Source organism: Ipomoea nil, unplaced genomic scaffold (assembly GCF_001879475.1).
Source record: "Ipomoea nil cultivar Tokyo-kokei standard unplaced genomic scaffold, Asagao_1.1 scaffold2761, whole genome shotgun sequence".
Taxonomy (NCBI): domain Eukaryota; kingdom Viridiplantae; phylum Streptophyta; class Magnoliopsida; order Solanales; family Convolvulaceae; genus Ipomoea; species Ipomoea nil.
The window spans coordinates 724,546-747,892 of NW_017619189.1; the positions used below are offsets into that span (position 1 = coordinate 724,546).

At 32.7% G+C, this 23,347-nt stretch overlaps 1 protein-coding gene and 1 long non-coding RNA gene across 2 annotated transcripts; one reads left to right on the forward strand and one right to left on the reverse strand.

The window, feature by feature from the left end:
• The first annotated feature begins 573 nt into the window (after window positions 1-573).
• LOC109156979 lies at window positions 574-19,991 on the forward strand. The gene is made up of 3 exons (XR_002050143.1): window positions 574-586; window positions 10,428-10,432; window positions 19,467-19,991. It is a non-coding gene; the product is annotated as an uncharacterized LOC109156979 (long non-coding RNA).
• On the reverse strand, window positions 17,844-21,309 carry LOC109156977. Its single transcript, XM_019304860.1, has 4 exons — window positions 21,081-21,309; window positions 20,001-20,061; window positions 18,210-18,271; window positions 17,844-18,099 (listed from the first exon to the last, which is right to left on the reverse strand). The coding sequence occupies exons 1-4, from the start codon at window positions 21,162-21,164 to the stop codon at window positions 18,010-18,012; spliced, it is 297 nt and encodes a 98-aa protein (XP_019160405.1). The 5' UTR covers window positions 21,165-21,309; the 3' UTR covers window positions 17,844-18,009.
• Between the last annotated feature and the right edge of the window lie 2,038 nt (window positions 21,310-23,347).

Sequence of the window (23,347 nt, forward strand, 5' to 3'; positions counted from 1 at the left end):
TAGATTACACATGTTTCGTTGTTCCCAACTATGTGACTTTGTGGATATATAACGAGAAATAGCATTTGTACTCTTTTTATTTATTTATTTATTTATTTTTATTCTCACATACAAAATTTTATTGTAGATATTTATATTGGGATAATGAAAAAAAGTAGTTTATTGGTACTAACCGTCACATTAGAGAGTAAAATTTAGAAGTAAAATTTTAGAATTTATGTAGTAGAAATCTATGTGAAGATCTCTTAGCATATATAATAGGATGACGGTTAGCTTAAGTTTGTGCTTCCTATTTGATTCAAATATTAAAATGTTTTTTTTTTCTTTTAGAAAGTGAAATATATTCTCTATGATTAATTTTAATTGTTTTATTTACTAATAATTGGTCAATGCAACTCTTTATTCTTAGCTTATTTTCTTTAGTATTTTTAAATTTGATTTTATATGTTTAATACTCTCTCCATTCCATTTTATGTGTCTGATTCGATTAACGAGACTTGACTGGAGTTATTTTTAGTTCAATCTTTCATAAGATTAAGTTTAGTACTATTATACAAAATTTATATATTTAGAAACTACACTAAAAGTACTATTAAACACAAAAAATCAAATTTAAAAGTAAGTAAAAAATACTAAAGATAATAAACAAATAAGAAAAAGTTGGTTTGACCAATGAATAGTAAGTAGATAAGACAGATAAAATGGGGCAGAGGGAGTAGTATTTTTAATGTAACTTTTAAATATATAAATTTTATATAGTACTACTAAACTTAACATTATGAAAAATTGAATTAAAAATAACTGCAAGTAAATATTGTTAACCGAACTAGACACATAAAATGGATCGGAGAAAGTATATATTACGGCAAAGGATATTTGGTAGTAATGTATTTAAAATTTTATTTTTCAACTCTCTTTACATAAAAAAAAAAAAAAGACTTCACTTTATGTATAAAAAAATAACAATATAACTAACCTAGATAGGCTTACTTCATTATATTATGGTCATTTGTCGGCTAGGATAATAAAACAAGGTTTATTAGTATTATTCTTTCTATAGTATTTGATGTGTCTGATTTAATTAACAATATTTGATTTAAATCATTTATAATTCTTAATTATGAGAATGATTAGACTAAGGGTGAATAATGGGATGAAACCCTTATAAAATAAGGGAATGAGTTTTTCCATTAATGGGGTATTCCAAATCCATAGTAGTGTTTTAAAAACCAGTCAACCAAACAATAACAATCACTTTCATACTCATACCTGAGTGCTAAACCTGCCAACCAAACACACCCTTCGTGAAAAATACTATTCGACTCTTGAAATCTATTCTCACTTTTTATTTTTTTACACAAATTTTGGATGTAGACATCTTTCTTGGAGCCCACAGAATGATGATAACTTATCATTGTTTGTCATGTCATAAAATAAAAGTGAGAAAGTAGGAATTGAGAGTACAATCGTGCAAGTAAAAGAACTCATATTTAGTCTACCTCATGTTTCATGATTTGACTTGATCATCGTACTTGTGAGATGTGATCTGTTTAGGGCGTTTGGTTGGATGTAATTGAGTTGTAATTGAATTGTAATTCAATGAAGGCCTCAATTACATTGTTTGGTTGGAAGAAATTATAATTCCACCAAATTGCAATTCTCTCCTTTTGTTGAATTGCAATTCAATGCTTGTGGGAAAAGGAAAAATATAAGAAATGACAAAAGTATCCTTGGTGAGAATATATTTTATTGTGTGAACCTGAGAACCTGTGCACATGGACGAATTCAGAAAATCATCTGAGTGGGGGCGAAGATTAAATGGCGTTAGAAATGGTAATGACAAAATATCAAACAACCATAATAAGTCAAGCACCTTGTGCTCAGATGACACCTCTGTGGGGTCACAGGATCGAACCCCGGTGGTAGGGTATTCACTCTTTGGGATGCAGTAGTTAGAGAAAGTATAGAACATATACTACCTTGTAATAGAGTCAGTAGTATTAAACAAAAAAAACAACCATAATAAAATTAAAATACAAAATACATTATAAATTACAATAAGATGTTTTTTATAGATTACATGATAGTTATGACCAGAGCCAAAAATATATTTGAGTAAGGTGAAAATGTGAAAATATTTATTATAAAATATGAAACATAATCAATTAGATAAAATAATTTGAATAACACTATATTCATAAATATTTTTTAATTTTAATATCTTTTACTTAGATAATATTTAATTTATCTTGCGAAAAAATGAAAGAGATAGAACGAATGAGAGCAAATAAGAAAAAGTATTGCTAATGAGATTTGAACCTATAACATGACATAAGGCCTTTTAGCATCAAATTTGAAATTTAACTAACTAAGCTACTTAAACTATTGATAATTTTAACATAAATATAGATTTTATATAACATTTAATGCTATATATGTGTTTATATATACATACATATACATAAAGGGGTGAGATGGGGGGGGGGGGGGGGGGGGGGGGAGGGCAACTGCCCCCATATAGTGGCTCCGCCCCTGCCTGTACACACCCTTGATGTTGTGTCATCCAACGCCCCAGGACATGGTAAACGAAAAAGTCAACCCAGGACGCGGTGCACAACGTGTGTGCATTGTGTTTATAGTGCACTACGTACATACATGTGTGTATTGTATTATAGATGTTATGCACCGTCCACTAATATAGATAAATGGCTCAGATTGGTTCTTAGATTCGCACAATAAGGTAGGTTCTTACTTGTACATAAACTATATATATATATATATATATATATATATAGGAAAAAGTTCAAATGCGGCAGGACCTTCCCGTGCGGCGGGGTTTCAGAATACACCAACAGTGTTAACGAAAGGCACCAACAGTGTAAGGGAAACACATCATAATGAAATACAAAAATACACAACACACAAAAAAAAATACACCATATAACACACCACCCCTAATGGTGTATTTCCAAACACTGTAGGGTGCTTTTAACTCACACCTAATGGTGTGTTTTTGGTGATACGTACCTAATTTGTGTGTGTTTTTGTGGTGCATTTCCTAATGTTGATGGTGTATATTTGCTCAACTATTGGTGACACCGCACGAGAAGGATCTGCCGCACTTAAACTTAACTCTATTTCTCTCTCTCTCTCTCTCTCTCTATATATATATATATATATATATATATATATATATATATATATAGATAGATAGATAGATAGAGAGAGAGAGTGAGTCACTGAGAGTGAGAAAGAGATCGAGAGAGAGAGATAGAGGCAGATGACCAAAGTAGGGACACTTGTAAGTCCTATTATCTCTTCTCCCAAAATATCTCTTCTCATACAAGTAGCTAACCTAACAATGCATACGTTAAAATTCTGAGAAGAGAAAATTACACGTACTTTAATTTTTATTACTTATTTATTTTGTGCGTTGAAATGCTGTCATTTAATTATTATTTTTTTTGGGTGAAAGCTGTTATCTAATTATAAGATGAATGTATTTGCTCAGATCCCTTAACTATCTTTTCAGTTATTCGTAGATATGATTCTTTTATTTGCTTGGAGTTAACAAATTTGTGTTTAAGCTAAAATTAAGGTGGGATATTTTGATAATTTTAATTAGCACAACAGTACACTTTCTTCTTTCTTCTGTGTTATCGTTCGATTGACTAATAGTAAAGCAACAAAATTTCTTGCTCTCATATTTTTTTTATAATACTATTAACTCTATTATAAGGTAATATCTGTTCTATATTTTCTTTAACAACTACAACCTAAAGAGTCAATACTGCACTATCAGGATTCGATCTTGTAAGCTTCCCTCAAAGTGGGCCACAGAAGTATCATCTGAACACAAAGTGTTTGGCTTCTTACTCTCATATTGAAATTGAGATTTGTTTGCATGGTAAATGGAATAGCGAGCGAATTTACAATTGATGATATGATTAAGAAATTAATGGGGTGTTTGGTTGGGTGTAATTGAATTCAATTACAACACAATTTTTTGAACCCTTAAATTACAGTATTTAGTTGGAGATACGGAATTGCAATTCCCTCCATTTGTTGTTGAATTGGAATTCATGCCTCCCGCTTATAAATTCCAATTCAACATATCCTGGAAAGGAAAAAGATATGAAAATGACATTTTTGCCCTTAGTTATTATTATTATTATTACAATGGCATTTTAATTTTTATGTCACTTTCTTCCCTTGACATTCTCAATAATTCAATTTTTTTTTTTTTTTTTTTGTAAACTATGAGGTAGTCCGGGTCTTTCTCTATCCGTTTAATGGTCCAGGTCTACCCGACTAATCGATGTTCGCCGGGAGGCACGGGAGCAATCGAACCCGGTTTATTCCGAAATTCTCTTCTACAAAAAGAGATCATTTACCACTTGAGCTACCATGTTGGGTTATTCAATTCCTTCTTACCAAATAATGTAATTCGAATTCATACTCTATTCCCACCTTATTTTTTTCCACCAAATTATAATTTTTTTTTTAATTCCCGCCTATCAACCAAACGCCCTGTAAATATGTCCACTTAGGATGATCAGATCAGCCTAAAGCAAACGTCAGTTAGGTGCTGACGGAGAAAGTGAGAAGATCGTGGAAGAAGATTGAATCCAATTTGGGTTAGAAAACATGATATCAAAGAAATTTAATTAAGGCGTGTCAACCATGTGGGTGGCTTGGATTCCAGGGACCAGAAGAGTCAATAGTTAGGTCACGCGTGGACTCCGGTCGGATTAACTCTCTTTAACTATATCCAAAACAAAAACAAATAGAAATGAATGCCTTCCTTCCTGTCTAATCTTAACTTATTTTTTAGGTTACCTTATGGGTGAAAGTAGAAAAATGACTTTTGAAAAATGTTTTCTGGAAAATGAGTCATTTTTTAGAAAATATTTTTTTTTTTAGTGTTTAATTACATTCTGGAAAATTGTTTCTGTGTGTTTGGTTCATTTTCTGGAAATTGAGTAGAATTATATAATTAAACATTTTAATTATTTTATTTAGAATATTACAGTATGTATAATAATACTAGTATTTTATATGCGCGATGCGCAAAAAATATATGTCCAATATTAAAATCTTAATTATATTATTTTTTTTAAAAATAATAGGGTGTGTGTGTGTGTGTATACATACATACATATATATATATATATATATATATATATATATATATATATATATATATATATATAATTGTATAATTCATATTAATATTATTGAGGTAAGAATTATAGAAATGATAAATTACTAAATATAACTATGGTAACATTTTAATTAAAACCTAAATGAATTCAAACTTACCATTGAAGGATGTAAGAAAAAATATTGTGTATGCATGTACATGGTAATAATAATGTGGAAAGATAACAGAAATTATAACGGCAGGGATATTTTTGTCCAAAAAATTATGTAGTACAACTTTTATAGCACAAGGTACAAAAAAAATTAACGGAGAAAACGGACATAAACCAGGGGTATAACCTGGATTGAAGCTTATTATGTTTTTAGATACTAATAATATGATAATAATATAATAATAATTTTAAATATAATAAAAAAATAACTAATAATATATCAAAAATATTATGGTGGTGGTGGTGGTGTAGTGGTAGTGGTGTTATTTGTTATATAATAATAATAATAATAATAATAATAATAATAATAATAATAATAATAATAATAATAATGGTGGTAGTGGCGGCGACGGTGGTGGTGGCGGTGGTGGCGGCGGCAGTGGTATGGTGGTGGTGGTGGTGGCGACAATGGTTGAGGTGTTATGGTGGTGGTGGCGGTGGCTGCGGCGATGGTGGTAGTGGTAGTGGTGGCGGCGACGGTGGTGGTAGTGATGGTGGTGTGATGGCGGTGGTATGGTGGTGGTGGTGGTGGCAGCAGTGGTGGTGGTATAGTGTTGATGGTGGTAGTGGTTGCGGTGGTATGGTGTTGGTGGTGGTAGTGGTGGTGGTGTGGTGGCGGTGGTATAGTGGTGGTGGCAGTAGTGGTGGTGATGGTGGTAGTGAGGTGGTGGTGGTATGGTGTTGATGATGTTGGTGTAAAAGTTGGAAAATGACTTCCCCAAAAAAAGGGGAAGTCATTTTCCGTCAAAACAAGACTATTTTCCAAAGTCAACGGAAAATGATTTCCGTTGACTTGATTTTTCAAGCACATCCAAACAATAGAAATTTGAAAAATGATTTGCAGAACTCATTTTCCAGGTTTCCAAACACACCCTAATTAGATTTTGACTCTTTTTTTTTCGCTTTTCTTTTTACTGAAAAGTTCAATATATATTTAGGGAATAAGGTTCAAATTGGTCGCTGAACGTAACCTGAAAATGCAATTAGGCCACTGAACGAAAAAAATGTGCAATTAGGCCACTGAACACTCCAAATGTATGCAATTTCAGCTGATAACAGGTTACCATCAATTTTAACAGGTTATCCGCTTACGTGGTAGTTGAGTTGGCATTTTTAATAATTTTTGAATTTTTTTTTTTTTTTTAAAAACCCGGCCACCCCATCGTTTTATTTTATTTATTTTATTTTTTATTCAATTTTTTAAAAAAAATTATTATTAAAATTATTTAAAAATTATTAAAAATGCCAACTCAGCTACCACGTAAGTAGGTAACCTGCTAAAATCAATGGTAACCTGCTATCCAGTGAAATTGCATACACTTAGAGTGTTCAGTAGCCTAATTGCACGTTTTTGGAGTGTTCAGTGGCCTAATTGCACTTTTTTTTTTTTTTTTTTTTTCGTTTAGTGGCCTAATTGTATTTTCAGGTTACGTTCAGTGGCCAATTTGAACCTTATTCCTATATTTAGCTTGTCCCCAACGTATGCTGACTCATTTTAAAGAATAATCTCTATATCTCTATCTCTATATATATCAAAGCAACTCTCCGAGTACCTTTCGAGGGTACCATCCGGAGTAGTTACCTTTCGAAGGTATCATTCAGAGTAGTTACCTTTCAAAGGTACCATTCGGAGTATATATTGTTTGACCCTATGCTGATTAGGGAAATTTTTTCCCTCCAAAGTGTGAAAGCATTTATTGTATTCATATTAATTTATAAATTCATGTAATTTTAATTACAAATCAAATCAACATCAACATAATTATTAAATTAGTCAACATAACATGTCTATATCATTAATTTATAAAATATTACATATATTATTAAAATATTGCATGTCTAAATTATTAGCTTTAAAAGTTATAGAGCGAAATTAACACGTCCCTTATAGTCATAGGACCAGAAGTGTAATTTACTCATTTGTTAAATTAATAATAGTCTGTGCATCACACAGGACACTTACTAGTGAGTATAAAAATCAATATCTCTACATAATTTATCTATATCTATATATTGTTGAAAAAATAGCACAAAAATAGCATTATAAGTGGCTATTTTGTGGTACTTTTTGATTTGGGTCCGGTCAAAGTAGATTCGAATTCTTTGTAGTAAGACAAAGAGATTGATATATTGTACTCTCAAAAAGGATAATAGGTGAATGAGAAATTGATTTTTAAAGTAGACCAATTTGAGTTGGAAAATAAAGGTGGAAAGACTAGTAACGAGCACTTGTCCCACATTCGGAAATTTTCCAACAGATCAAGCCATTGTCCGAGCAGTGACCACTTGCGAGTGCCTACCTCTCGGACTTGGGGATTGAATGGTAACCATTCGGCCATGTGACTGAAAGGTCAGAATAAGTAACCTTCCGAGTACCTTTCGAGGGTACCATCCGGAGTAGTTACCTTTCGAAGGTATCATTCGGAGTAGTTACCTTTCAAAGGTACCATCCGGAGTAGTTACCTTTCGAAGGTATCATTCAGAGTAGTTACCTTTAAAAGGTACCATATATTCGGAGTAGTTACCTTTCGAACTATTTACGTCTCGAACCACTATTTGGAGTACCGTTCTGGGTACTAATTCAGATGTTACGGAATTAATTCCAATTTTGAATTTGAGAATTAATTCCCAGGTTAATGGTTGTCAATTATAAGGTTACAATGGCTGATTTTATTATCAATTTTAATGTCATGATTAAATGTTATTTAATCCTTCAACTCCTATATAAGCTTCGGTTGAGCACGTGATTTTAAATAACACACTGAAAAATCAGCCTTCTTCCTCTCAAAAAAAAAAAAAAAAAAAAAAAAAAAAAAAAAACTATGCTCTTCGTTCTCTTTTTCCTGTGTTCTAACCTTGTTCTCGTTCGTTGGGTTCTTTAATTTGAGTGCTCAAACTTAGAACCGTAGCTTGTTTTATCTTGGGAAACCTAGCTACAATCCTCCTAGCACCAAAGGGAAGTAGCAAATAAGGATTTAAGGATAGTATGAGTATCACACGACTCACGCTAACCTTACCCTTTCTCCTTTCGTTTTATTGCTTGTTATTTTTTGTGGAAATAATCTTTTTTTTGTAGGATTATAATCCTAACACACACACACACGCACGCACGCACACACAAATATATATATATATATATATATATATATATATATATATATATATATATATATATATATATATATATATATATATATATATATATATATATAACAGAAGTGATTGTGAAATTTTCACGCCCAAACTCAGGGACAATTTAGTAATATCAAAAGCAGTTGGCGTATGGAAGGGTTTTGACTTCCTTTGCCGAAACTACATTCTCAACGGATTATGTGATGTGCTATACGATCTACATATATCGCAAAATTGGCACAACGAAAGTGTTGTGGAAGCCTTGGATCACAAGTATAAAAGCGAGGATGCCAGCGCAAAGAAATTTGTTGTCGGTTGATTTTTTTACTTTAAAATGGTTTATTCCAAGACCATGCTTATTGGTCAAGGTGAAGATTTACAACTAATATTTGACGAGATCCATGATGAAGACATGGTGGTCAGTTATGCCTTCGAAGTGGCATCTGTAATCCACATGTTGCCTCCAGGTTAAAAGGACTTCAAGGATTACCTGAAGCACAAGCAAAAGGAAATGAACCTGGAGGACATGATCCAACGACTCCATATTGACGAGGGGAACATGAAAAATGATGGGAAAGGTCCCGTAGTTGTTGGAACTAAGGGCAACGTTGTGGAACAGGGTAAAAGCTCCAAGAATGCCAAGAAGGACAAGAAGAAGCTAAGTCCGAAAGGAGTCGTTACCAAGACTAATTAAGTTTCATGATAAATGCTTCAATTGTGGCAAGAATGGCCACATGTCATATGAATGCAAGGCTCCAAGGAAGAAGAACAAGAGTTCTGAAGCCAACATTGTTAGAGAAAGCAGTTAGAAGGAGGCTGAAATCAGCCTTTCGGCCACGGTAACAGAGGTGAACCTCGTGGGCTCCAACCATCCCCGAATGGTTTATCGAAACTGGTGCAAAAAGGCATATATGTTGCAATTGTGAGTTGTTTAGCACCTTTGACACTGTTGAGGGCGAGAAGGTGTGGATGAGAAACTCTACTTAGTCTACTATTGAAGGCGTGGGCAATGTGGTTCTGAAGATGACTTTCAAGAAGGAACTAATGTTGAACAACGTCTTGTATGTTCCAAAGTTAAGGAAGAATCTGGTGTCTGGCTTGCTGTTGAACAAGCATGGATTCCATATTCAAGTCAGATAAAGTAGTTTTGTCTAAACTAGGAATATTTGTTGATAAAGGCTATGTAACTGATGGGTTTTTTAAGCTCAATGTAACGCTCGTTATCATTAATAAAAACAAAGTTAATTCCGTTTACTTACTGGAGTCTTCTAATTTGTGGCATGATAGACTAGGTCATGTTAATTTTAATTCTATATATAGATTAATTAGCAGGAACCATATTCCTACGTTCCAAATTAACACAAATAATAAATGTGAAATTTGTGTTGAGGCAAAACTAACTAAGGCACCTTTCAAATCAGTTGAAAGGCAAACTAAACCACTTAAATTAATTCATAGTGATTTGTGCGATTCTAAATCGATACAAAAAGAGGTGCTAATAAGTATTTTATCACGTTTATTTATTATAGCACACGTTATTGCTATGTGTATTTGCTAAAAAGCAATGATGAAGCCTTAGAGAAATTAATTCTTTATAAGAATGAAGTTGAAAACAAACTTATCTTAAGATTAAGAAGGTTAGAAGCGATTGAGGTGGTAAGTACGAGGCACCTATTGGTGACTTCTGCACAAATGTAGATATCATACACGAGCGTACGGCACCTTACGCACCTCAATGGAATGGTGTTGCCGAACACAAGAATCGCACATTGAAATAGATGATGAATGTAATGCTTATAAGTTTGGGCCTACCTTTTAATTAAGGTACCCCGCAAGAAGTTCGTTAAAACTCCTTATGAGTTGTGGAAAGGTAAGAAGTCTTCCTACCAATACCTCAAAGTGTGGGGTGTCTTGCCAAAGTATTGGTGCCAACACCTAAGAAAATAAAGATATGTCTTAAAACAGTGGACTTTATTTGTAACACCCCCAAATTCTAATACTAAAACTTAAGGAAATTATAAACTTAAATAGTAAAATTACTCATAAAGTTCCATTCATACTAAGTAATAATTAAATCCTTTAAGATAGTCAAGGGGATGTTATTGCCGCAACTATCCACTCCCAGATAGCTGCAACCCAGAAAACGGGTTCTACAAGACCCAAATGTCTAGGCATCATACAAAACCAAACTTAACATCCTGAAGGACTAATAAAAGTCTACAATTATAAGTCTAAACCAGAATCCATAAATGAACATATCAGTCTCGAGGTACATCTAACGAAGGGATCACATCTAAATAGGGGAAGGTACAACTACTAGTCGCTCTCTCAATGCATGGATCAATCCTGACCTAAAAAGGGGTAAGTTCAAAACACATGAAACAAACAGTTAGCATAAAAATGCTAAGTAAGAACCACTCTGCCCCGTAAATAAGTACATTTTTAGTTTAGAAAATAGATCTACTTTTGTAAATAGGTTATACTCATAAAATCATAAATTTTGCAGAGGTTAGCTGAGGATTTTAGAAGTACGTTTTCAAATTATTTTTCAAGACATTTCTAGACAACACTGCACCAAAAATGACAATTCTCCAGAAAATAATTAAAGGATGAAAATTTAACAAGTATAGCTCACACCATAACAAAAAGGTTCACAAGACAAGAGTTAAAGTTCAAATCTAAAACATTGCATTCATATCACAAGGCATTCAAGGTAAGATATTATTTATTACAATAGGCATTTCAAAACATCGTTTAGATATGGAGAGATTTACAAAACGAAGTAGTATTGTCGATACATAAACATTTTTAAAAAACATAGATTTTCTCAAAAAATCATTCGCATACATATACATAGATAAATATAGTTGTGGATGAATTTAAAACACATTTCTCAAAACATTTTTCCAAGTATCACACACACACACACACACACACACACACACACATATGGAGGAATTCATATCTCAGTAGTGGGGCAAGAACATCACCGCACCGAAATCCTTGTGAACAGTAACTCCGTACTGAACACATCACAACCCACACTTTACTAGGGTGGAAACATGACAGCTACCTTAAGTTTCACACCCTCAATTGGGATTCCAAGCCCAATGAGTAGTAAACCAGCCCTAGTAACCTAGGATATTTTCTACCATGTTACTCATCAAACAAATATCTAGGATGTTTTTTACCAGATATATCTCAAAATAGGACCGTAGCCCTAGGTGGAGAGCTAGAGATCACCAAGGTCATTTCTCACATAAAGTATCCAAGATGTTTTCTACCAGATACAATTCACATATCCTCCAAAATACGTACATTTTTATAGTCATTTTCTCCAAAACAAAACATTTCACATATACCCTCCCAAAATAATATATTTTTGTAACATATTCATCCAAATACATTTTTATATCAAATACCCTCCAAAATAATGTAATTGTTTTCAATGCTCATTGCCCTTGGGCTATAAAAATATCCTTCCCAAATGTAACTCCAAAACAATACAATACTCATATATTCTTTGTCAAAGTAGATTTTCCAAACATGTATATATAACCCATTTTCAAAATAATGATTTCCCAAACATGACAATCTCAACACATGGTATTTTTAAAACCACAAGTATATTAACAAACATTTCCAAAACAAATAAGAATTTTACAAAATAGAATTTGTGCACAAAATGCACCACATTCATTCAAACACTGCCTAGGACCTAAATGGCTTTGCGGGTCCCTGGGATCTGCGAGTGAGTCCCGCGGCCAGGGACCTTATGGTGGAACTGTGAAGTTCCGCCATCAAGGCCACGCGATCTCACAGGACTAGATGGCGAGACCAAGAGTCCCGCTGCAGAGTCCCGCGGTGGTCGTGGGCTAGTGTGGCAGAATCGACAGGTCCGCCACACTAGCTCGTGGCCTTTTCGCGGGGATGGTCGACGGTAATTTTAACATTTAGTCACGCATAACAAGATAATTTTTTTATTTTCTGAGAAATACTAGAAAATTAAAATAATTTTTAAAAAATAAATAATTTTCTAAAAAATATTTTACAGGTTTTCAAACATACCCTAAGTTAAAGTTTAATAGTTGTAACGAGTTATTATTTCATTTCCTTTGCCAGGGAAAAGATTCAATATGATTAATAGTAGTATTTTTTTTATAGTACATTTTAGGCCGGTGGTAATTTTTTAAAATAAAAACTAGGAAGCCATATATCTGTTTTTAATTAAAAATAATATTATTTTAAGAAATTATGAGTCTGAAATTAAAGATTAATATAAATAAAAGATCATCTAATAATGATATTTAATCGTAATTAATGCTTTTTTTAGTATTTATCGGCCCAATAATAAATGGAATCATACAAATAAATATAAGAATAATCATCCAATGATATTTAATGGTTCCGGTAAAATCATATTCCAATGTAAAAAATGAGAACTTATCTCTCTCTTTCTCTCTCTAAAGAACTAATTAGGTGAAGAGAACTTATCTCAACTCTTCATGGTTATGATCTTATCATAACTAACTAGGGGCAAAATTATAATTCATTAAATTTATAATTAATCTACTAGCAGTTCAAAAAAGATTAAATTAATACAAAAAATTGATTCACAACATCAACATAAATGAAATGTCTGAATAAGTTCACACTTTTTAAGGTGGATGTTCTCATTTGAACTCTTCTATATATATATAGGGCCGTATTCACGTTAGAAAGAAGTCTATGGTATGAAATGCGAATTCATTTTTCAATTCCACAAAATGAAAGAATTTAAATTCCACTGAATTATAATTTTCTCTAAAACAAAATGTGGAAAATTTTGCATTATTTGATGAATGGATGAAAGTTATTCTCAAGCAACTACTTTCATAAGATTCTTTTTCTATATATCAAAAAATTCTAATTTTACAAAAGGCACCGGTTCTTACCATAGGTTTAGGCTCTGTTTGGCAACGCTAAGCTAGGAGCTTATAACTTATTTTAAGCTACTAATAAGCTATAAGCTTTGTTTGGTAATGTTCCCAAAATAAGCTCCTAGCTTAAAATAAGAGCTTATTTTGAAACGCTATTTTAGGTAGCGTTTCAAAATAAGCTACTAACTTCCTAACTTTTTTTCCATCTTTACCCTTATTATTTTAAAGTAATGACATATTTTAACCTTATGAATTAAAACCCTTTCTTTTCGCATATCAAAACTTTCACATCAATCCCTTCCTTAGTCTTGTTTCCTGCTAAACAATTATGTTGAAACAATTATTATTATTATTATTATTATTATTATTATTATTATTATTATTATTATTATTATTATTATTATTATTATTATTATTATTATTATTAAGGAGATGGAGATGAAGGAGATTCGCAACAATATTGCTACTTCATTATGGGATGCTAGATCATGATCATGCTAATAGTTTTATTTTAAAAAGTGTTTACTTTTTTTTGGAAGACGAAATGCTAAATTTTAATATGTAAATAAACTAATTTAAATTTTATGAAGATGTCCATTTTAGTCATTTTACATTTATCAGCTTATCAAAAAGCTAATTTTACCAAACACTTTCGATCATAACAGCTAACTTAACCGCTCTTCAATTTTCAGCTCCGAGCTTATAGTTTTTCAGCTTTCAGCTCCTTTTCAGCTATCAGCTCCCAGCTTATAGCTTTTCAGCTAGGTTTGCCAAACAGAGCCTTATTGTATATTGATTGGTATAGATGGTGTGATTTAATTATTTAATTTATTCTTGTTTAATGTTAGTATAGGTTTCTTGTCAAACATCCATTAATGGTACGCTGAAAGGTCTATTCACCAACTTTTGAAGAATCCTAGTCAAATGTTAAAATAAAGTAGTTTAGAATCCACTCCAAGAATTTTAAGGTATGCCCTTTTGTTTGGTCAACTCAATTCTAACCAGCACAATAGTACATAAGTCAACCTTAAAAAACAACAATTTATAAGAAGTCAACCTTTCATTGTTAATTTTCTATAATATTAAGGCTTTTTTTTTTTTTTAATATCCAGGTATGGATACATTAATTAAACGACTTCTAATCTTAAAAAAAATGTTGATTTGACTTTTTTTTTTTTCTTATCCAAGCACAATATGAATTGTAATTTATTTTATCCAAGCACATATTTTATGATTTTTTTTTTTAAAATTTTAGTAAGTGTGAATCGTGTGATCAAAATAGTTTGCACGAATGATTTTGAAATGTCAAACGTTTTTTTTCTTTTATTTATTTATTTAATTCTTGTAAATAATAATCTAGCCGTCGAGTTTTTCATGTTTTGGAGGGCAATGGGTAGTTGGTGAAAAGTCTTACATGTAATGGGGAAAAAAGAAAATCCAATTTGTCACAAAAACATAATAAATCTATCATTCCTCTCAATCACCATTTGAATGTCCACCAACTTAATATTCAATAAAATTATAAAATTATTGTTTATTGGTCAGTTTATGCTATGGACTTCTATTTTTTTTTTTTTAGTACTATTGACTCTGTTACAATAGTATATGTCCATAGATATTTTCTCAATCTAGGGTCGAACTTATGACCTCTCATTTGGGAGAGCCAAAATTATGCAGCTTGACCACAAGGTATTTGGCTGAGCTTGCAAGCTATTTAATAAAAACTTGATTTGAGTTTGATCAAATTTGAATTCAAATTAAGCTCAAACCACCATATAAGTAATTTCCTAAAATTTGAATTAATTTTTTTTTTACTCATAACTCATCGATAAGCTCATGAAACCCGCACACATAATTTGAATTGAACTCGAACTCAATTCGAGCCAATTGAAGCGAGCTCAACCCTGCGAGCCAAATTCAAGCTAAAAGAATTATTTTGCACTTAAATTTGAACCTACCTATTTTAAGCTCTGCTCAACTCGTTTGCACCTAATTTATGCTAACATAATAATCATAGAAGAGGTCATAAAATTTCTCATAATAAATGAAGAACAAAAATAATAATTTAACTAATGGATAATATACATGTCAGATAATTGAGTATATATATCTCTTATATTATTGTCAAAGGTACTATAAGAGATTATAAACTCTAAAAAAACACATAAATTTACTATTGAATTACTAAACCACAAGACAAATTTAACTTCCCATAGTAAACATGGAGTTATCTAGACTCATTCTATTGTCAAACTAAAGAACTTTTAATGGTATGAGCTCTGCTCAAACAATTAATTTTCTGACTGGAAAAAATATGTTCAAAATATTAAGAGATAAGACACAAGAAAAATGTAGAGCACAGTTGTATGACCAAAAGAATATAATGCATACCAACGTGAAAGTAAAGAAAATTGTGGAAAAATTGGACATAAGAATTAACAAAAATGACCAAAAGCTTCATTGACGACTGCAAATGGAAGCATGGTAGGAAACAGCAGTTTAGACACCTACAAATCAAACATGTACAATTCACCATGTGGTCCGCATTACTTATCAGGTAGCAAAAACACATTTTGTAGATGTAAATTGAGTCAACAAAGATTTTTAGAGTCGTCGCGTTTTGTTTTGTATTGTCTAACTTGATGACAACAACATAATGGGATAGAATAGTCATATCATAACTCTCCATCCGACACAACTAACTTTATATGTGAATACGGGATGCAAACTGAGTGAACAAAGATTTTTAGAGTCGTCGCGTTTTTATTTTGTATGGTATAACTTGACAAGGACATGATGGGATAGAATAGTCATACCATAACTCTCCATCCGACACAACTAACTTTATATGTGAATACAGGATGCAAACTGAGTGAACAAAGATTTTTAGAGTCGTCGCGTTTTTATTTTGTATGGTATAACTTGACAAGGACATGATGGGATAGAATAGTCATACCATAACTCTCCATCCGACACAACTAACTTTATATATGTGAATACGTGATGCAAACTGAGTGAACAAAGATTTTTAGAGTCGTCGCATTTTTATTTTGTATGGTCTAACTTGACAAGGACATGATGGGATAGAATAGTCATACCATAACTCTCCATCCGACACAACTAACTTTATATGTGAATACGTGATGCAAACTGAGTGAACAAAGATTTTTAGAGTCGTCGCATTTTTATTTTGTATGGTCTAACTTGACAAGGACATGATGGGATAGAATAGTCATACCATAACTCTCCATATGACACAACTAACTTTATATGTGAATACGTATGTTGTATTGTCTAACTTGGTGAAACAAGATGTGATGAGATAGAATGGTCGTATCATAACTCTCCATCTAACAGAACTCTATACATGAATACCGATATGCAAAACTCTATACGTGAACACGTATATGCATGTATATATATGTGTGCAAAGGAAGGACACCTTCTCAACAAATTATACTATGGATCATATTGTAATGTGGATCACGGATAAATGTTCATTTTTAATATATTGAATGTTTATTTTTAATATATTGAATGTTCATTTTTTAATGTACTTGGTAAGGAATAACCCTAGGGTATACGATCCCTCTCATACCATACACTTTATCAGTACCCGATTGTGTCACCTAGGGAGATCGTTCCCGATCTGGACCGACCGTGAACCCGACCCCAGATACAGTATCTAAACTAATTAACAGTTGTGAATCACTGATAACGTTTCGCTGCCCAGAGGAGATCCCAATTATATTAGGTCGGGAAGATCTTCCCGAGCTAGATTGATCGGCACAAAACTTCGCATAGATTTGCCCTGTCTTAGTGGGTAGTCAGAGATCTAAGCCCACGCGGCCGACTGTTCACTATTCCCGAGTGCGCCAATTGCATGCGCAACATGTGACGGACATGCCGAGAGCCCGACGTGTCCCCTTTCACTCCCTACAAATACCGCATTAATGGCGTATATGAAGGATTTTGGCATCTTCTATTCACTTATATTTTGCTCAGGACCATCTGACCCCTTTTACAATACCTGAGCATAAAGACTTAAACCAACAAGCAAACTACTAGCGGACTCTCTCCTATAGTCCGACCTTGTACGCTATACGTATTTGTGGAACTCGCTATATTTACCACATCAGGACTGAAAGTTCATTTTTTGGTCACAAAAAATGAAACAAAAACTGAACCTTCAATGTACTAAAAATGAACTTTCTATATACTAATAATGAATCTCAATGGTTTATTTTGTAAGATGGAACATGGTCCATGGTATAATGACTACACCATTCCTCACCCATCTCGCAAATGTCCAAAAAACAACCATAAGATGACCAAACAAAACTAGGGCAGCTGGGCAGCATAAGCAGAAGAAGCCATGGGGTGCAAAGATAGCAAATATAATGATGAACAATAGATCTATGGCAGATGTTTATAAATAAACTGATTAGAGAACTATTACTCCTCATTCTACACTTAGATATATGCTCATGTTTACTGTTTTACAACACACACACACCTATATTGGCGAGAATATTTACAAAGACGAGCAAAAAAACAAAGAAAAAGCTCTGAAACCATCATGCTTAGAAAGAAGGGTCTGAATTGGAAGACCTGGGAAGCTTAGATCCATGCTCTGGTGCGAGATTTTCAGAAGCAGCCCGTTTCGGTCTCAGCTAAAAGAAGAGAAAATAACAATGAATCATAATGGTGAAGAATAATTCACAAAAGAACGAGCCATCGATTTGACTGTAACTATCCTAATTCAGGTGTAATTCGTGCTAACCTTCTCGTCAGCATGCTGGTACAAGTGTCTTACAAGTATATTTTTTGCTTCGGAACAAATAACTGGAAATGTGAAGCAAATAAATCAGACTTTTAAAGCTACAAATATCAAATAGTCTCAAGTAATGAATGAAATTTTTCCAAATGAAAACTCCAAACAGTGCATCATGGTAAATGACAAAGCTACAAGTATCAGACACTATCAAGTAATGAATGAATGAATGAATGATAGAAAAAGGAGAGTTGAAGTTGAAGAAATTGGGACAATGCATCATGGTAATCCACATAATGCATCATTTAATCAACAGAAAATAATAAAACATCAAAAGCCAAAACATTCAATGCATGAATTAACAATGATGATGAAGTTGAAGTTGAAGAAATTGGGACAATGGAATTTAAATATTTAGTTCTATTTTTTTTTTTTTTTGTTAATTCAAGTAACTTTAGATTTTGATGTGTAACTTTATCACTTCTTTGAATATTTGTAAGCTACGTCATGCTATAGTTCTCTTTTTAATTGTCATTTTTCGCTGATAATTGTCTTTTTCAGTTCCATATACATATTTGAAGCAAAGAATCCAATAAAGTCATGATGTAATGCAAAAACATGGTCATCCAATCAGGATGGTCCAAAATTGTTCTTAAAAATGATTCATCTAATTGCATTAGACCCAGTTTTAAAGCTATTTACTGAAAATTTTGCGGTATGCTTAAATGACATCCGCATCTATATCAATAGCACCTACAAGAAGTGTTAGTTTCACTCCAAAACAACAAGTCATACATTGATCCAATAAAGTTCATCTTTATGATGGACCATATCTTGGTTTTGAGATTAGCATGGAAGGAATACATGTCAACCAATTGGGCTATAATCTAAGATTGGGTCAAGGTTACTCAATTGGGCTATAATGCACATGGGCCAAACCACACTAAAAGACTAATATGGCCCTGTTTGGTAAAATAGTTAGCCTATCAGCCAATTTTGGCTTATTTGGCCACTATTAATTGTTTGATTTGGTTAACAAATCAAAATAAGTGTTTGATTAATTAGTTTTTTTTAAACTCCAAAATGCTAAAATTCAAAAAGCTGCTCAAAGCAACTTTTTCAATTAGCTTTTTGAGAAAAGAAATTATACCAAACAGCTATCCGCTAACAGCTAATTTACCAAACACCTTTCTACAATCAGCTAATGTTATCAACTAGTTATACCCTCTAATTAACCCAATCAGCTAACAGCCATTTACCAAACAGGGTCCAATCAATTAGTTAGTCTAACCCATGACCTTATAAACCCATATGTTCTCTCTTATTTTTTCAATGTAGGACTCTTAACAGAATAAAGTTCATCGTTATGATGGACCATATCTTGGTTTTGAGATTAGCATGTAAGGAATACATGTCAACCTGGAGAAGACTGAAGCAATTCTGCCTAAGACAATAACAAAGATTAGGATCTTTTACAAACTAGCATTGTGTTATAAGTGCCTTATCTGGAATTTCAAAACCATTGCAGCACCGCTCCGTTGTTGCCTAATGAAAGGTATGCTCCAGTGGAGTAAATACTAAATACCACGAAAGCAGCTTAGGTAGATATAATTATGAAAAGTGAGATACTTATTAAAAGAGAAAAGGAACAGCAAAGTGAGTAACACTTTCTAAGAGACTTTGGTCAGTATGATTATGAACAGTGATATACCATAATAGAGTTCACTAAAATTAAATAACAAGAAACATAGCAATGTAGAGATATGGCTATAGATTAAATAAGTCATATGTCTGCAATACCTTGATTGGGCGGTGGGAGAGTTCGATCATGGGTAGGACGGTAAGTTACTGGTGTCATTCTCTAAACACAACAACAACAAAAAATTAGAATGATACAAGTCCAATGTCAAGATTTGCTTTCTATTCTAATCAGCGTCTAAATGGAGCTGACTTTTCATGTCCAAACTAAAACGTCCCTCTTCTCACTAGGTTCTGTGAGAACAACAGAATTAATATAGTTGGCTAAGAAAATAAAGATTCAACGCATATATTGAAATAAGACAAGTGATATAAGCTGCCAATAGCATGATTGTAGTAAATCAAACATCAACGGTGCTACATGTCATATTGAAATAAATTGTGGCTTAAGCAAACTCGGTTGGCTACAGAATTCTTTTACTTATTAGATTGATCACATAATAACTAAACAATGCCAAGCAATCAAATGAGTAAAACAAAGTGCACGTCACACAATTCTTTTATTGATTAGATATTTTTTGGTCAGACCACGAGATGTCCTGAACAAGTCCTAATTGTAGGAGGCACCTTTAAGCTCATACCATACTCAGACTAATCACCATTCGCACCGGGCCGGCCCAATTAAGGGGCAAAGTGCTGTCCAGATTGGTTTTTCCATACGAGAGGGGGTTCGAACTCCCGACATCTCTTAAGGGACCGCCAAACAAGCTGGTTTTTATTGATTAGATTGATCACATAATAAAGAAACATGCTTACAAAACCCTTAGCATCTTTAGGATATACCACTTTTTAGCAAGATCCAACAATGGGCATTATTTCCTTTATCCCTTCAGATTTTTGCCTTACAACCATAGATGCATCAAGCTAATTATATGAGTATAGCCAGAAACCAAAAGGAGACAATACTCCAAATGCACAATAAAGATTCCAACTTTTTTCTGCTCAACATTTTCTTCACCCATACAGAATTAAATTAACACCAGAGAAATGAATTACAATCTACAAACTATTCAGAAACTAAATTGCACAATTTTATTAAAGAAACACAAAAGGGATCAATAGATTCAAGATTGAACGAAGAAAACCCAGAAAAAAGGGGAGTAAAAATGGGGAAGCGCTTACGGAAGGGGCAGAGGGATCAGAGGGTCGGAGCTGGCTGAAGTTGTGAGGGTCAAAAGACGGCCAGTCACCGAACACTGAACCCATGGATCGAGCAATGCCGGACCACGCCGATATGGATGGAAGAATCGAGAGAAGAATGGCGTTTCAGAATATGGCGCTCGCAAAGATAGGCCTCAGACGGCCTTATTGCTTTTTCCTGTGGGCTATTGGTGTTGGCAAAAATTAGCCTTTACGTATTTATATTTATGAATTTTTAATACCTAATCTTGAAAATTATTATATTCACTCAATTTTGTTCATTCACCATCAAACTTTCTTTTAACTAATCAACACGCTAAACATTTTATGTACAGAATTTAATTTTCTTATTCTCCCAAAAGGTTGAATCCCCAACCTCATTGGTTTTTCACGCGTTCAACCGATGAGAATGAAGATTAGTTTGAATATAGTACAGACTTAAAGAGACCTCCTACAATTAGGGTCTGTTCAAGATATTTCTTGACTTAATTAAAAAAGAAAAAAGTTTCTCACGCCCCGACTTGATAGAACATTAGGAGAATGTAAATCATGATAACTCAGTTGAACACAAAAGTTAGATATATGATGTTTTGTTTTCTATGATACAACTAAAGTGAACCTCAAAATTCTTATATGAAGTTTCATTGTCATATTTATGATATAATTACTAGTTATAAGCGAGTAATTTATACAAAATATCATTGATAACTTCGATTATTATCATACATCCTATATTCATAGCTAAGATATCTATAAATAGATTTGATTATATTGATACCAAAGGCATAAATAATTAGTCAATATACTGATTAATGAGTAATAATTTCTCAAGTTAATACTATTATTAGGGTTATAGGAAATGACTCTTGTGTAACCAATCATTATTGTATGGACCATGGTCCATACAAGTTGTGTGGACCATATTTTGTATACTATAAAATAATGTACATTCAGTAAAAAAAATAGTGTATATTCAGTACAAAAATAATGTACATTTAGTATATTAAAAACGCACTTTTTGTTATGATTCACGTAACACTGTGTGGATCATAGCCCTTGCGTAACAGCTTAACAACAAAGCCCATTGGGGATAAGTTTTAGTGACTCATCGTAAGTCTAACCCAAAGATATAAAGAAACAAAATAAGTTTTTTTTTTTTTTTTTCTAAAATCATGCATAGTAATTTAACACAGTAGCACACTACAACAAGATAGACAATATCAACACCTAGGACATTGATCTAGTGAAAAAAAAAAAAAAAAAAAAAGTACAATTTAAAACTTATTTTCAGTGACATGGTAGAGGTTCAATAATTCTTGCTACGAGGTTAGTGTAGGTTTTTTGTGCACAAAAGTATATGCTTCATGTTACTCCTCGACTCCGACTATAGCAATATAATACTAGGAGGAGTCTTAGCTGGTTGATTAAATTATATTGTCCCAAGTAGGGGTTTGATTCTTACTACGGGTTAGATTCTTTGTGCACAAAAGTTGATAGCTTGGTATTAAGGCTCGACTCCAACTATAGCAAGCAAAAGTGTATATCTTGATATTAAGTATCAACTCCAACTATAGCAATATAATACTTAGAGGGTCTTAACTAGTTGATTAAATTATATTTTCTCAAGTTGTGTTGCATAAATTACCCTGGTCATATGGACTCCATTGGATGATGGTAATTAACTTTAATTTTCTTTTTCTTTTGTTAGAGTATAATTTTTACGTTGAGAAAATCCTTCTAGTTATAATAACTTGTTGGAAGGTACTTTAGAGATGGAGTCTTGACAATATCTTGATGAAAGAAACATTTACAATGCTTCGTGTAATAACCGTTGCCCATGAAAACCTTAAATCATGTTTTTGCTAGAGGGAGTTCTACTAAAAAAGTTTGGAAAATTTTTTGCAAACCCTACCTATAGGTACTATGTTGTATAACATATGTATTTGTTAAATTTTCTCCAACTTGTTAGTACGTCCGCTCTTTTTCTTTTCTTTTCTTTTTTTTTTTTAATAAAAAATAAATTGCTAGATCTTTGTTGACTTTTGTAGTTTGGAGTTTATAGAGACATAGGTAAGGTAATGCATAGGAATGATCATATCGCTCTTGTATAGATCATTAAGCAATTATGTTATGTTTTCCTTGAAGAGTCTCATTAAGTAAACATGGTGATGCGAGTTGTCATAAGAGGCATATTTTTACTAAGTAATTACATGTATATTACCAAGTTCCTAAATTGATTATTGTCTTTT

Excerpts from the sequence above, each read along its gene's own strand:
- LOC109156977 (XM_019304860.1), bottom strand. The coding sequence starts at position 21,164 with ATGGGTTCAGTGTTCGGTGACTGGCCGTCTTTTGACCCTCACAACTTC. Across the intron at positions 20,062-21,080 it reads CTGATCCCTCTGCCCCTTCC|AGAATGACACCAGTAACTTA; the intron begins GTAAGCGCTTCC and ends TGTTGTGTTTAG. Across the intron at positions 18,272-20,000 it reads TCTCCCACCGCCCAATCAAG|TTATTTGTTCCGAAGCAAAA; the intron begins GTATTGCAGACA and ends TCACATTTCCAG.